This window comes from Mastacembelus armatus, chromosome 6 (assembly GCF_900324485.2).
Source record: "Mastacembelus armatus chromosome 6, fMasArm1.2, whole genome shotgun sequence".
NCBI classification, from domain to species: Eukaryota; Metazoa; Chordata; class Actinopteri; order Synbranchiformes; family Mastacembelidae; genus Mastacembelus; species Mastacembelus armatus.
In genome coordinates this window covers 19,930,162-19,945,360 of record NC_046638.1, presented here as the reverse complement: position 1 = coordinate 19,945,360, position 15,199 = coordinate 19,930,162, and the positions used below count along the sequence as shown (strand labels likewise).

Genomic DNA, 15,199 nt, shown 5'->3' with positions numbered 1-15,199 from the left:
TGTGCTGTGAATCACTTTGTGTGCTTTGCCCTTCAGAACGGATGACTGCTTCTGTGCCTCAAGGAAACTGGATGCTGCCTCTACTGAGGCAAAGTTCCTGCAGGACCTGGGCTTCCGTATGCTCAGCTGCGGACGCACAGACCTGGTGAAGCAGGCTGTCAACCTGCTCGGCCCGGATGGTATCAACAGCATGAGCGAGCAGGTTAGAAACACAGTCAACATAATAAATACTGCATACGCAAGCACATTTACCCTTATGCACACATCAGCACTGATACATACACATACACAGACTGTGGAGGAGATAATTGTGTTTACTTGGTAAGATGTAGCCCATTCACCTTTGAGCAGAACAGAAAGCCACTCATACATATTAAAGCTTATTCTGACGTACTTCTTCCTGCAGTGCTCTTGCCAAGGAGCTCTCCATTATATCATGACTACCACCTCCAGTACAGTAAAGGATCAGAGAAATACAGTATAACTCAAATGATTTTCCAATCAACATTTAATTTGGGGCTAAGTAGAAACTTTTAAACAGTACAGTACAGTATGTTTCTCTCTGACATGTGCCGCTAACACCATTAAAACATTTATCAATAGCAGAATTTTACTCTCATTGACCTCTATTGACTTCAGTTGCTTTCATCGACAAGGGTACAGGTTTTAAGCAAACCAAAAATCATCCTTGTTTAGTGCTACTTGATTGTTGAAAACAAAGGGTTTAAGTTAGACTTAGGTTCAAGTGATTGTGGCAGAATGTCACACCTGTGACATGGCACCTCCTCAGTTGTTTATGACATTGGGTGGTTTATTAAAAGTGTATCTTTCTCTTCTGAAATGATCCTATTATTATAGTTCTCTGTGTCTTTGTATCTGTAGGGGATGACCCCACTAATGTACGCTTGTGTCCGTGGAGACGAGGCTATGGTACAGATGCTGCTGGATGCGGGAGCTGATATTAACAGTGAGGTCAGTAGTGATAAAGTTTCTACTGCTATTCTGGTGTTGTCATTAGGGAGATCAAAATCAAATAAAGAAAAGATAATTGTTACATAAAAATCACATACAGCAGAATGGACTCCATGTTGTTTTATGTTTTCTTTATAAATAACATTTATCTACCAAATATTTGTGAAATATAATGTGTGCAAGTATATGTCGAGGAGGGTTTTATGACAGGTAAGAGGTGTTGACAGGATCTTTTTCTTTTGCTAAATAGTTTGATTTATGAATGGTCTCAAAGGGATATTTTTAGAATGACTGATCAGTCTGTGTAAGTATTTATGCAACTATTTGTGATATTAAACTGGAGCAAACCAACATGTTGTCCATAATCGCCCTATCTTTGTTCTGCCCTGTATGTCATGTTGATAAATTTGTAAGAGTTGAGGATCATGAGGCACTAACTGCCCTGTCACTTTTAGGGATACAGTGCATTGTGAAATTATATGTGCATTGAAATTGAATTTTATTTAAGTATATAGAGCATGAGATATGACACTTAAGTTTGGTACTGAGGCACATTTTCAGTATAAAAAGTGATGAAGTTTGTCTGACCTAAAGCAAAATGAATCCACAGAAAGTCTGCAGAGAATTCAACTGGCATCCTTTGACTCCGCACAGTCATCAGAGAGGACATTCAGTTGTGGCCTCGTGATCTCAGTCTTTGTTAGTCACCTCAGTAACATGTCCCATCAGCCACTGTGCCAGAGTTGATTTGCAGACCACTCCATTCCTACCCCTGGCCAAAGCACAAAGCACTGTCATCCAATCTCCATATATAGTCCCACTGTCAGTCATTTTATGCATCTAGGTTTGAATCAGTTTCAAATTTCACAAATTAAAGACAAATGCTTGTCTCTGATGTGTGTGCACATGTTGCCTTGTAAATTCTCCTGAAGTTAGAATAGGTTAGAAAACCTGATAATACAGCCTGCAATAAGCAGTAGTGCTCTTTTTTCTGGAATCTCCAATTGTTAGTCTCTTGTTCCCTATAGTTTTGTTTTCTTCCAATATACCGACATTTAAGTAATAGTACAATCGGAGCTTGTGTTTTATTGGCATATGATTCATAGATCAAAATTACACTGTTTATCACAGGCTGTATCCGGTGTTACCAAATCATTTTATCTGCATCTGGCACTTAAGACTCCCAGTCCTATTTTTCCTGAGGAAAATATGTGGTGTCTTTGTGCTTTGTTCTTGTGAATGTGTCTCATGTATGTCACGCTTTCATCTGCCTCATAGTTATTCATTGCAGTGGGTCCAGAGAGATGAGTCTTGGAGAGGTCAGGTCAGAGCCCTATCAGTGAGTGGAGGGTGAAGAGATCAGTGAGACCATTAGGGCGAGGTTGATCTAGACAGATCAATCCATCGTGTTCATTGTGCAAGGCGAACACTGTGCCAGGATGTCCTCTCCCCCTAGTTAATTACTCTAATTTTTCCTGTAGAGCTTGTGTCCCCCCCACCCCTTCTCGACCCCACCGCTGCAACTACTCGTCTTGTGCTCCATAGGACTTGTAGTAGTTTTAATGGCTTCATATCTCTTCCCTTCCACCTTTCTCCTTCTTACCTACCCAACCTAAATACCTGTGTCCCTTCCCCAGGTGCCAAACTCAGTGCACAAGCACCCCTCAGTCTTTCCCGAAACGCGGCAGGTGACGTCCCTCACTTTTGCTGTGTTACACGGACATGTGCCTGTGGTGCAGGTAGCGACATCCTTTCTCACCTGATTCTCTCATCATGACCTGTCATTGTGCTTCAGCTCATGGTTGGTCATCATTGTCATTATTGTCAGCAAAGCTTCTTGGTAATGATGATGGAAATTGTTCTCCACTGTTTTCTGTCACTCTCTTTTTGTCATTTTTGAAATTCCTAAAAAGTCACTAATGTGATGTACCATTTTAATGTTTTTTCTTTAAAGAGGACATTTGTCCAGGCAACATTCAGCCAATAGTCTGTTGAATGTGGCCTCCTCCTGTCAGTTTCCATTTTGAGCTAATTGATCACACTGCATTTAGCAAGTGGAAAGTGGAAACACATCAGTCTAATTGCTATTGAACTCATTTGACTAATTCGGTTTGCCCTCTAAATGATCTGTGCATTGAATTTTAAATCATTAAATTCTAATGGAAGATGTTTAAATTCATGTGACACCATAGTTTGCTCAGAAAGATTCAATTTAGATTAAAAATTATACAATTTATTCTCATTACATGATCATGTTCAAACTCTTTTTTAAATTTTCTAGGATATTCATTTTAAATGCAAATGTCCTTTTTCGTCTAATTGGATGCCATGAACTTATAGGATTCAAGAGCTTGTTGACATCATTCTCCCAGTTACAAAAAAAATCTTGCTCACCAGGTCAATCTTTAACATCATTTATCAACGATAAATGTCTAAATGTCTTTTAGCCAGTGTTGTACAGTATGTAAATATATAATAGCAACTTTAAATATATAATAAGAAAACTAAAGATTGTCAAATTAGTACAGAATTTTGTAAATTACTAAAACTGAAATATTACTATTATTCATTATGGAATTTAGTTCATATGCACATGAACAAGAGTTCAACCTGACTTCAGAGCTGATTCATTAACCAACTGTTCCCTCATCTTCTCTCTGCCTACCCCTTTCTCTTTCCCATCATGCCCCACCATGTGTGCACCTGACCTCTGCAGCTGCTGCTGGATGCCAAAGTCAATGTGGAGGGGTCCCTGCAGGAAGGGATGGAGAACTACACAGAGACCCCACTGCAACTGGCTGCTGCTGCAGGTACAGAGACAGAGTGTGACTCCCCCATCCTCACACTGAGGCACATTTATCCTTGGGACTGGAAACATAAAGACAAATAGAGGCAAACATGCAGAACAAATGATCTTTAATCTTGTGTATATTTATAAGCTCTCCCAATCATTTTTCATGCACAGGTAACTTTGAGCTGGTGAGTTTGCTGCTGGAGCGGGGAGCTGACCCCATGGTGGGAACCATGTACCGTAATGGCATCTCCACTGCACCGCAGGGAGACATGAACTCCTATAGCCTGGCTGCAGCTCACGGACACAGGTAGATAATGCACATACATTCATGTTTAATCACAAAAACACACAAATGAAAGAACATAAGGTGCACAAACACCCTCTGTCTGTACGCTGTATTCAGCATAGAATTGTGTTTGTGAACAAACACAAATTCAACAGAGCATGTCCATGAAACTGACACCTCGGCTGCTGAATGGGCTTGTGTCATTATAATACTGCACGACTAGACCCCTGCTGTTTTCCTGTGCTACTGTTATTCATCTCCACACAGTGGCAGCTGATAACCGTGACACTCATCTTAAATGTATGAAAAGAGAGAAAGTATTATTTATACATGGTTCCCAAATTCTTAACTTCTACTCCTTTTGAAATAAATAATTGTCTCAGTCATTCAGGTTATATCAAGTCCATTGTGCCATACCACTCCACAGTATATTATAATTAAAAATGTATTTTTGTCCAAATTGATGATTAGACTTTTGGCACATGTCTCAGGCCCAAATATTTATTGGTAAATTAAACACTGTAGCTTATTACATAATATCCCACATTATCTTGTCACTTTTAAATTTAACATCAAATATAGTAGACTGTAAATCATTCAAGATAGATTACTATTTTAGAAACTTCACATTTTTTCTGATGCAGATTTTGCTGTTTGCTGATATACATGTGTACAAGAAAAAGACAAGGGGTTAAGTCAGTGCAGACCTATCAAATGAAATTTCTCTTTTTGTGTTTGACCTTTTTCCTTGTAGAAATGTGTTTCGAAAGCTGTTGTCCCATACAGAGAAAGGAAAAGGGGATGTCTTGTCGCTAGAGGAGATTCTGGCAGAAGGTTCAGAGCTGGAAGGTAGAAGTCCATCTCAGATTGACTTGATCCGAACAGGGAAGGCCAAGCTTAAAGCCCTGAAAGAAGCCATGTACCACAGTGCAGAACATGGACATGTAGACATCACAATAGATATACGGAGCCTAGGTTAGTTTCTGTAAATAAATAAATGCATTGTCTAAATACATGCATACATGTTTGTGTGTTTGATGAGTGTTGTGTGCTTACCTCTGTAACTGTTTCTCAGGGGTCCCATGGACTTTGCACACTTGGCTAGAGTCTCTGCGTACATGTTTCCATCAGCACCGCCGACCCTTGATCCAGGGTCTTCTAAAGGAGTTCAGCTGCATCGAGGAGGAGGAGTACACCGAGGAGCTCATCACTCATGGCTTGCCTCTCATGTTTCAGATCCTCAGAGCCAGCAAGGTACTGTCACCTGTTAAATCACTTTGGATTTCAGTTTTTCCAGGTTGTACTTCAGAGAGAATCATTGTTGTAAAATGAAGAGAATTAAATGAAGTCTACCAAAGGTAAATTTTGAGCTCTATTTTTCCATCTTCCTTCTTCTTCAGTCTTTTAATGTATGTTTGTCATTAGAAAGTCAGGTCATCAGCTTTGCAGACTGACACAGCCCCATAGGCCTACGCAATATCACATACCTAAAATGATAATGATTTATCATATAACCCCCAACCCACTCTTCTGTTGTTGCTCATTAGATCACAGCCTTGTCTCATCACTTAGACTCATTATCCTGTGGTATCCTATGCATTCAATCTAAAACAGCACATCATCATCCCATCTGACACCTCTGCTTGTTTTGTCATCTTTGCCTTGTCAACATGTCATTGCTGATATGAGGAAGAAAACAGACACTGCAGTGAACACACACACCACACACACATAAATACATCACACACATGAACCTACAGAAACTCACACTCACAAACTCCCATACTGACAAAATCCCTCTCTATCACTCACTCACACACACTCAGGCCATCCTAGCCTTCAGCTGCAGTGTCAGTCCTTGTCTCTGTCTTGGCTGATGCATATTGCGGCCAGTGACCCCCGTCTCTATGAGGTCCTCAGGGACCTCTGGCACTGTTTTCCTAAGTCTTCAGACCAGAGACATCAAGGTGCCAGCTGTTCATCTTTCCTCAGTTAGACAGTCTGCTGCCTTGGCCCACTGAAACATTCATTTTCACTCCATTTTACAGTTCGGTTCAGGTCAATTCAGTTCATTTTTATTCCTTTAAATGCATTTCATTCAAATCAGTTTTTCTACTGTATATATCTACATTGTGTCTGCTGTTCCTAGTGGAATAGCAGGGTGTTAATAGCTGTTTGTTGCCATAATGCTTCAGTAAAACCAGGTCGCCTGACTGCACATGTGGGACTTGTAGTGTTGTGCACTGTTGATGCAGCAAAATGGAACTGCTTTTCTTTCTCTCTGTTGTAGCATCTCACACACACACACACACACACACACACACACACAAACACACACAAGTTGAAAGTCAGGTGTAGCAGTAAGGATTTCTCACACTCTTACGGCAGCTATGACCTGTCACAGTGTTTCCCATTACAATAATCTCTGAGCTACTGTGGGTGTAAAAAATAACATTCATCTGATCTGCTTTCACAGGAATGAGAGTCATGAATATTCACTTATTTCAGCATTTGTGTGAAAGTCAGTCCTAAGCTTGATGAAAGGCTGTGTCTGTTTAACCTCTCTCATTGTGTCCATAATTGTGTTGGGGATGTTATGATGTGTGAGAGAAGAGTGGGTGCTTGTGTTCTTAAATTTCATAACATGGACCCCTGGATGCTGGCTGAGCACTGTCCATCCAAGCAGTTCTCTTCCCCCTCTGATGTTTCGTTATTCTGTTTTGTCAGAATGAAGTAATCAGCCAGCAGCTGTCTGCAATCTTCACCCAGTGTTATGGCCCATACCCCATCCCCAAACTGGCAGAGATCAAGAAGAAGCAGTCATCACGTCTGGGTGAGGGCCCATGAGGGTTTTTATCGTTTTATTTTTGTTACTGTAAAAACTTAATACTAAAAAAAAATAGTCATCACAAAAGCATTACTCTGTCAGATGTTACTAGTAAATGCATGATGTTGTAAATGGGAAGGGCAAATGATGCCATCTACTGTCGAGACAGTATGACACTGAAACTAACAAAACAAATAAATGCTAATGATGTGTAGCTTAAACAAGTCTAGAATGGGGAGTAAGTCTAAGTTGTGCACTGCGTTTGTTTTTTACAATAATCAGAAAAACATCACGTTTTTCTGGCCATGTGTCTTTCAGATCCTCACTTCCTCAACAATAAGGAGATGTCAGATGTGACCTTTTTGGTGGAAGGGAAGCCTTTTTATGCCCACAAAGTCCTGCTCTTCACAGCTTCCAACCGGTATTTTTTTCCAAATGCATTAGTAAAGGAAATCTTTACATACACTCCTAGTAAGTAGGATTCTGCTCTGTATGACCTTCTGTGAAGGCACCCCTATGAAATTTTTATATGAAAAGATAAATGAAATCATTCAGCACTTTACATGCAGTGCTGATATGCTGTTGAGACATCACTGCCATTTCTTCCCACTGATCCATAAAGTGAAATCTATCCTGCCCCCAGGATTCTAACAGAACGTCCAGTTCACTCTCATGTCATGTAACATTGACAATAACAAATCAGCCTTGACTGAGGAGAAATGACAGCTCACTCAAATTTGTTGCTGGCATTATGTCCTCAGAGAAAACATTAAACAAACCATGACAACTCATTTTAAAACGACTTCTACTATATTGTTTAGTCATGGTTTATAGCGCTCTATCCCTATGCTTTGAACAGCTGTATTTTAAAGATTTATTCTCCTTCATCGAGTGTTAAAAAATGTGTAAAATACCTCAGAATTAAAGGAAAGTTTATCTTTGCCAGCCCAGATCATAATGTCTGTCTTTTTTTCCTACAGGTTCAAATCTCTTCTCGCAAACAGACCTTGTGGTGAAAACACATGCATTGAAATCAGCAATGTCAAATATCACATTTTTCAGGTAATTTACCTACTTTAAACAAGACAGGATTTTGAATTACACTTGGATGTTATATTCATAGGCCATACAGCATTTATCTTTGTATGGGAGCTGTGTAATATGTGTTTTCTTCACTGCAGCTGGTGATGCAGTATCTCTACTGTGGAGGGACAGATGCTCTGCACATCAGGAACACAGATGTGATGGAGGTTGGGTTTTTCTGGCTTTCGCTGCAGTGCTGGAAGTTGTATTATGTGCTATAAAATACTTAGCTCACTGAAAATAAATTTCATAATCTTCACAGTGACTATTAGACCAGTATAATTACTAATCTTTAATATTAATTATCGTTTCGTTGCAGCTTTTGTCTGCAGCTAAGTTCTTCCAGCTACAAGCGCTACAGAGGCACTGCGAAATTATTTGCTCCAAAAACATCAACACAGAAACATGTGTGGAGCTCTACAATCACTCCAAGGTGCAAATACAATTGGAAATTCGAAGTGATTTGTCATTGTCGGTCACTGTCAGTTTTTGTCAGGTTTTTTTTTTTTTTTTTTTTTTTTTACAGTTTCTTGATGCTCCAGACCTTGCTTCCTATATTGAGGGCTACTTCCTGAAGAACATGGTAATCCTGATTGAGTTAGAGCCATTCAAGCAGTTGCTGTATGATACACCTCCAGATAGCCCCGGCTGTGACATCCAACAAGACCTGGAGAAAACCCTGGGCATCCGCATCCAGTCCATTCACCTGTCATCCTCCAAGGGATCCATCGTCTGAGCTCCTGACTTTTCCAAACGCAGGAGCAGAGAATATTTATCAGCGAGATATCAGAGTTATATACTGCAATGGGATGCACCTGAGTGATGAATCATTTCAAGTGAAAAACAAAAGGACTTGTTGACTATCGAGTTAGGGTCTTTGTCTCTCTAAAACTCATCAGCTGCTAATGTGCTTCTTGTTGTTTTAGCACAGATGATTACACAGTGTCTGTCTGCCTGGTTGATATCTGTCTACCATGAGTTAACATACAGTGACATTGTCTCAACATAGCTGTATTATGTCACAATTTGCCAATAACATGCATTACTGTAACAAAGTCTCTTGCGTGTTACATGTTGAACTGAAAAAAACAGGACTGACCAAATTATGTAAATTCAGATGAAGAGATGCAAACACCTGCAGTCAGAGCATCTGAATACATGGCTCTGTGTATTCTGATGTTTAATGTGTTAAGCCATCAATGTATCTCTTCTTAGTTGTGAGGAAGAACTGTTGCCTCATGTTGTGAATATTTGCTTCAACAATACAACTAACAAAAATCTATAATGTGAGTGATGCAAAAAAAAAGGATTTAACTCCACTGACCATGGGCAACTGCGTGGCAATGATTTTTTTCTTCTTTCACTACTCTGTAAATATTGTTAATAAAAAACAGAGCTATTGATAATGTAAGTTAATGTATATATCCACAGATGTTTTCTCATGTGTCTTACTGTCGGATATTGTTGTAAAAACAAAAAGCGCATATTTTAAATAGCTGTGTTTAAATGTTGCATGTCAGATGGATGACTGTGTTTTGTTTTTTGTCTGAAACTGTTGGAAGATTACATTGAGGAGCAGCTTTCACACTCCAGTCAGAATAGTTTTATTATCAGCATGGGTCACTATAAACGTGTAGCAGTCACATGGTGTCTTCATTTTGTTTGCAGCTCTGTGCCTGATTAGTGCAGAACTGGGAACATTATGCTGTCAGCTGTTTTCCATGGATTGTGAAACCACATGACTTGTATATGTGTGACTTGATATATCTTTCCTCTATAAATATTGATACAAGAACACTACACATGCACTCTTAGATTCTTCTGGTGCAGAATATGGTTCAATAACACCCACAAGAGGACATCTTTTATTCTGTTTGTTCTGAAATTGTGAAGGCTCTACTATAGGCTGTCATTTTTTTGATCTCCACAGTTAAAAGGTTAGAGCACTGCTGGGAGGTGGTTTAATGTGGCACCCAACTGCTCACAAGCCAGTGTTGCAAGCCCTGACACCTGTCGCCTTCTAATATTGCACTCTCAACATGGGATGTCCATCAAATGTACAGAACTAATGAGAGTGTGCCAGATTACACAACCTTTAGACACAGGAAGCACTAATTGCTAGCTTGCCTGACAGTAGCACTGTATCAGTCTGCCAAGTTGCTTATGTGTATATCATCATAATCATTATTCTCAATAACCAGTGAAGTCTGATGATTATCAAGCAATACATGATGAATTTATGACACATTTCATCTTTATTTCGTGAGATATCTAATAGTGCCTGCACCTCCAGTGCTTGGGCCCTAACCAAGTATACCTACACAAAGTCATACTTATACATATCAATAATCCATTTTCTTGCACCCTATTCAGCCACTACCTTCATCTTTCTTCCTTAATCCTCTGGAACAGCAGTCTGTCTCAGTCCTTCAACGTGAAAAAGATAACAAGCCCCATTAACCCAGAGCAAAGCAAAAAGGTATCTCTATTTATTTATCTGAACATTTGTAATGGTTTAGAGAGTTAACAACAGAAATTAACCTGATGAATACAAATACTTGTGATTGTCTATAAATGTTTGTATGTTGGTTTGGTAGATGAAAATATTTAAATATTTCTGTTTAATACATAAACACACCATATTTTATGTCCTCTTCCAGGCAAATGACACTGGGCTGACAGGGCCATACTCCCAGCTGAGTCAGGAAGAACTCTGCTGCTGAAACAGGAGAATCAGCTTTCAGAGAGATAAAACAATAGAACTGGAGCAGTACAGTGACAACTTACTGTTGTGCATCATGGAAGAGAAACCAAGTATTCTTGTGTATAAGCTCTGCAAAGAAAGCTCTTTAAGTGGCTGCACTGCTGATTAATTCAAACCCCATTTGAATGGGACAGTTCCACCACAGAAACCTAATCTTGACATACTTTTGGATTATATTATGGCTGATAACTGGAGTAAAAGGTTACCTTTACATAGTTAAAAAAAAATCTAGAGTTCAGCAAATAATTTATTTAAATTATTTATTTATTTGCAAAAAAATCTAAATGGATCATTTCAACTCGCAATCAAATTTGTTGGAGTACAAAAATATTGTTCTACAAAATGAGTAACATTTGTTGACACTTTGCTGCAGTATGTACATGTTGAAATAGTCTCTTGTCTTTGTAATGATGGTATTTATATCAAGCATAACATTATAATGTCTAGTAAGTACTTTGATAAAGGTCTAACTTAACCAAAATGCCAGGCATATTAGTATATTAGTGTTTCATGGCAAAACAAACTGCATACTGTTTTTTTTCCTGTTCACTGTTGTTTTGGCCTATGGAGTCTCTTGGAGGGTGCTGAAAGGTGCTCCTACTGGGGACTCAAAGAGAGCTTCAACCAGATCCCGAGGGAGGCTGGGGACATTGAGTCCGAATGGACCATGTTTTCCACTTCCAATGTCGATGCGGCGGCTAGGAGCTGTGCCCGTAAGGTCTTGGGTGCCTGTCGTGGCAGCAATCCCCAAACCCGGTGGTGGACACCAGAGGTAAGAGATGCCGTCAAGCTGAAGAAGGAATCCTGCCGAGCCTGGTTGGCTTGTGGGACTCCTGAGGCAGTTGACGGGTACTGCCGGGCCAAGCGTGCTGCAGCCCAGGCAGTGACGGAGGCAAAAACTTGGGTATGGGAGGAGTTCGGTGAGGCCATGGAGACAGACTACCAGTCAGCCTTGAAGAGATTCTGGCAAACCGTCCAGCACCAAAGCAGTGCTCTGCCAACACTGTTTACAGTGGAGGTGGGGAGATGCTGACCTTGACTGGGGATATTGTCGGAGGGTGGAAGGAATACTTTGAGAATCTCTTTAACCCCGCCGACACGTCTTCGATAAAGGAAGCAGCGGCTGTGGACTTGGAGGATGATCCATCCATCACCCAAGCCGAGGTCACTGAGGTAGTTCGGCAGCTCCTCGGTGGCAAAGCACTGGGGGTGAATGAGATCTGGGACGAGTACCTCAAGTCTCTGGATGTTATTGGGCTGTCACGCCTGTGCAACATCATGTGGCGATTGGGCACAGTACCCCTGGATTTGCAGACCGGGGTGGTGGTCCCTCTTTGAAAGAAGGGGGACTGGTGGGTGTATTCCATTACAGAGGGATCACACTCCTCAGGATCCCTGGGAAGGTCTATGCCAGGGTGCTGGAGAGGACGATCCAGCCAGTGGTTGAACCTCAGATCCGGCCGGTGGTTGAACCTTAGATCCAGGAGGAACAATGCGGTTTTTGCCCTGGTCATGGACCACTGGACCAGCTCTATACCCTCTCAAGGATGCTTGAGGGTTCATGGGAGTTTGCCCAACCAGTTCACATGTACTTTGTGGACTTGGAGAAGCCATTCAACCGGGTCCCTCGTGGCATCCTGTGAGAAGTGCTCCAGGAGTATGGGGTCTGGGGCCCTTTGCTAAAGGCTATCCGGTCTCTGTACAAACGGAGCAGACGCTTGGTTCGCATTGCCGGCAGTAGGTCATACCTGTTCCCAGTGCATTTTTGACTCCGTCAGGGCTGCTCTTTGTCACTGGTTCTGTTCATTATTTTTATGGACAGAATTTCTAGGTGCAGCCAAGGGCCAGAGGGAGTCCAGTTCGGGGACCACAGGATTTCATCTCTGCTTTTTGCAGATGATGTTGTCCTGTTGGCTCCATCGAGCCAGGACCTCCAGCGTGTGTTGGGGCAGTTTGTGACCGAGTGTGAAGCGGCTGGGATGAGAATCAGCACCTCCAAGTCTGAGGCCATGGTTCTCAACCGGAAAAAGGTGGCTTGCCATCTCCAGGCCAGGGGAGAGATCCAGCCTCAGGTGGAGGAGTTTAAGTATCTTGGGATCTTGTTCACGAGTGAGGGAAGGGCGGAACGTGAGATTGACAGATGGATCGGGGCAGCAGCAATGCGGTCGGTGTAGCGGTCCATCGTGGTGAAGAAGGAGCTGAGCTGAAAGACGAAGCTCTTGATTTACCAGTGAATCTATGTTCCTACTCTCACCTATGGTCATGAGCTTTGGGTCATGACCAAAAGGACAAGGTCTCGGATACAAGCAGCTGAAGTGAGCTTCCTTCGCAGGGTGGCTCCCTTAGAGATAGGGTGAGGAGCTCGGTCACCTGGGAGGATCTCAGAGTAGAGCCGCTGCTCCTCCACATTGAGAGGAGCCAGCTTAGGTGACCCAGGCCTCTGTTGCGGGAGGTGTTCCCGGCATGTCCCATCGGGAGAAGGCCCCGGGGAAGTCCCAGGACATGCTGGAGGGACTATGTCTCTCGGCTGGCCTGGGAACACCTTGGTGTCCCCCCAGAACACCTGGAGGAAGTGTCCAAGGAAAAGGAAGTCTAGGTATCCCTGCTTAGGCTGCTGCCCCCTTGACCCCGCCCCGGATAAGCTGAAGAAGATGGATGGATGGATGGATATTAATCTTATCTTAACATCCAGTTTACTTAATTACTGCTGTTATATTATTAGTGTTGTAACTTTAGATGAACATTCTTTCTCAGGGGTAAAACACAACTTTATACATTTACTAAAGCACTGCATTAAAGTATAATTTGGAGCTGTCTGTACTATGTAGTATTGCATTTTCTGCTACTTCATCGTTTCACTTCAGTAAAAAGAATATATATATATATATATGGCCGGCATAGTGTACAGAAACATCTGTGCTGAGTATGGGCTGGAGGTCCCAAGGTCAAAATGGGACACACCTCCAAAGGTGGTGGAGAATGACCGAGCTAAGATCCTGTGGGACTTCCAGATACAGACCGACAAACTGGTGATGGTTAACCAACCGGACATAGTAGTGATGGACCAACAGCAGAAGAAGGCCATAGTGGTAGATGTAACAATCCCAAGTGATAGCAACATCAAAAAGAATGAAACATGAGAAGCTTGAGAAATACCAGGGGCTGAAAGAAGAACTAGAAAAGATGTGGAAGGTAACAGCAACAGTGGTCCCGTGGTAATCGGCACCCTCGGGGCTGTGACCCCCAGACTGGGAGAGTGGCTCCAACAGATCCCAGGAACAACATCAGAGCTCTCAGTCCAGAAGAGCGCAGTGCTAGGAACAGCTAAGATACTGTGAAGAACTCTCAAACTCCCAGGCCTCTGGTAGAGGACCCAAGATTGAGGAAGACACACATACCACCCATAGGGGTGAGAAGGGAATTTTTTTTAAATATATATTCCACCACCAGGGGACCGGCACATCTAGCGGCCATTAGCCAGTCTGTGAGCACCTTCGTTGAGCATGCGGTGTACCGCAGTGTTCTTCCCCACCACCATGGGACTGAGACATCCAATTAATACCAATGCCAGTGTGAAAAAGTGAAAATGCAAGTCCAAGTTGCTCATCGATTCAGTAGGGTCAACAGCCAAAAACAACTACAAAAAAGCACTGTAAACAGTAACTTGATAGAATGCAAAACTGGTGCCACAGTCTTAATAGGGTCATTTAACTGGCAACAATGACTGGACTGGAAGAAAGGTTTGCACAACAAACAGTTTTTATGTTGTTTCATTAGGATCGATGCAGACAATAAAACTAAGTTAACAGAAGTTAACAGGTATAAAAATAAAAATATTGCACCTATCAGCCTCATTTTGTGGGTTGTTTTCATCAGCGGATGTGTTATGTAATATGCATATTTGACTTTGTTACATATGACCCATTCTTCAACGTCATTTATTGTTGTTTTCCAGTAGTATCCAGCAGTAACCCCGCCTGTGGTGGCCCTCCTGCCATTATCATTCCAAGTACCAGGGTTGTTGTGACACTCCATTACAACAGATCTTTTTTCCTCCTTTGACAGCACAACTAGACGTCGGTACTGTCTACTGGGGCCTGATGACAGAGAATCCATCTCTTGTCATGCAGACACATATTAAGTATTTAATATGTATTTAAAGTATTGTAACAACCAAAAGATTCATGGGAGGCTACCATATTTATTTCAGTCATAGATGCCCTAGGCTTTGTGCCAGCCAAACATGATGCCAATATTCCTATTGGATATTGGAGGTGCAAAGCCCTATTGTTTCTGTAAGTGTTTTTACATATACATTGCTATAGCCACGCCCAATGCAACCACAGGGGGGCACAATCCAGTGGCTTCATGTGCCGGTCCCAAGTCCGGGGAAATGCAGAGAGTTGTGTCAGGAAGAGCATCTGAATCTAAGCCAAATCAAACACGCAAATCACAAATATGACTTCCATACCG

At 41.8% G+C, this 15,199-nt stretch overlaps 1 protein-coding gene across 2 annotated transcripts in view; it reads left to right on the top strand.

Moving 5' to 3' along the window:
* btbd11b (BTB (POZ) domain containing 11b) overlaps nucleotides 1–9,575 on the top strand; it is a 58,219-nt gene extending 48,644 nt beyond the window's left edge. For both annotated transcript variants that reach the window (XM_026311456.1, XM_026311457.1), the window contains 13 exons: nucleotides 37–202; nucleotides 883–972; nucleotides 2,610–2,711; nucleotides 3,689–3,782; nucleotides 3,938–4,073; nucleotides 4,807–5,027; nucleotides 5,128–5,306; nucleotides 6,780–6,885; nucleotides 7,198–7,300; nucleotides 7,860–7,941; nucleotides 8,061–8,129; nucleotides 8,282–8,395; nucleotides 8,489–9,575. In XM_026311456.1, coding sequence (XP_026167241.1) covers nucleotides 37–202; nucleotides 883–972; nucleotides 2,610–2,711; nucleotides 3,689–3,782; nucleotides 3,938–4,073; nucleotides 4,807–5,027; nucleotides 5,128–5,306; nucleotides 6,780–6,885; nucleotides 7,198–7,300; nucleotides 7,860–7,941; nucleotides 8,061–8,129; nucleotides 8,282–8,395; nucleotides 8,489–8,698 — 1,672 coding nt within the window. In that variant the 3' untranslated portion in view covers nucleotides 8,699–9,575. The remainder of the gene's footprint in view (nucleotides 1–36; nucleotides 203–882; nucleotides 973–2,609; nucleotides 2,712–3,688; nucleotides 3,783–3,937; nucleotides 4,074–4,806; nucleotides 5,028–5,127; nucleotides 5,307–6,779; nucleotides 6,886–7,197; nucleotides 7,301–7,859; nucleotides 7,942–8,060; nucleotides 8,130–8,281; nucleotides 8,396–8,488) is intronic.
* The last annotated feature ends 5,624 nt before the right edge of the window (nucleotides 9,576–15,199 follow it).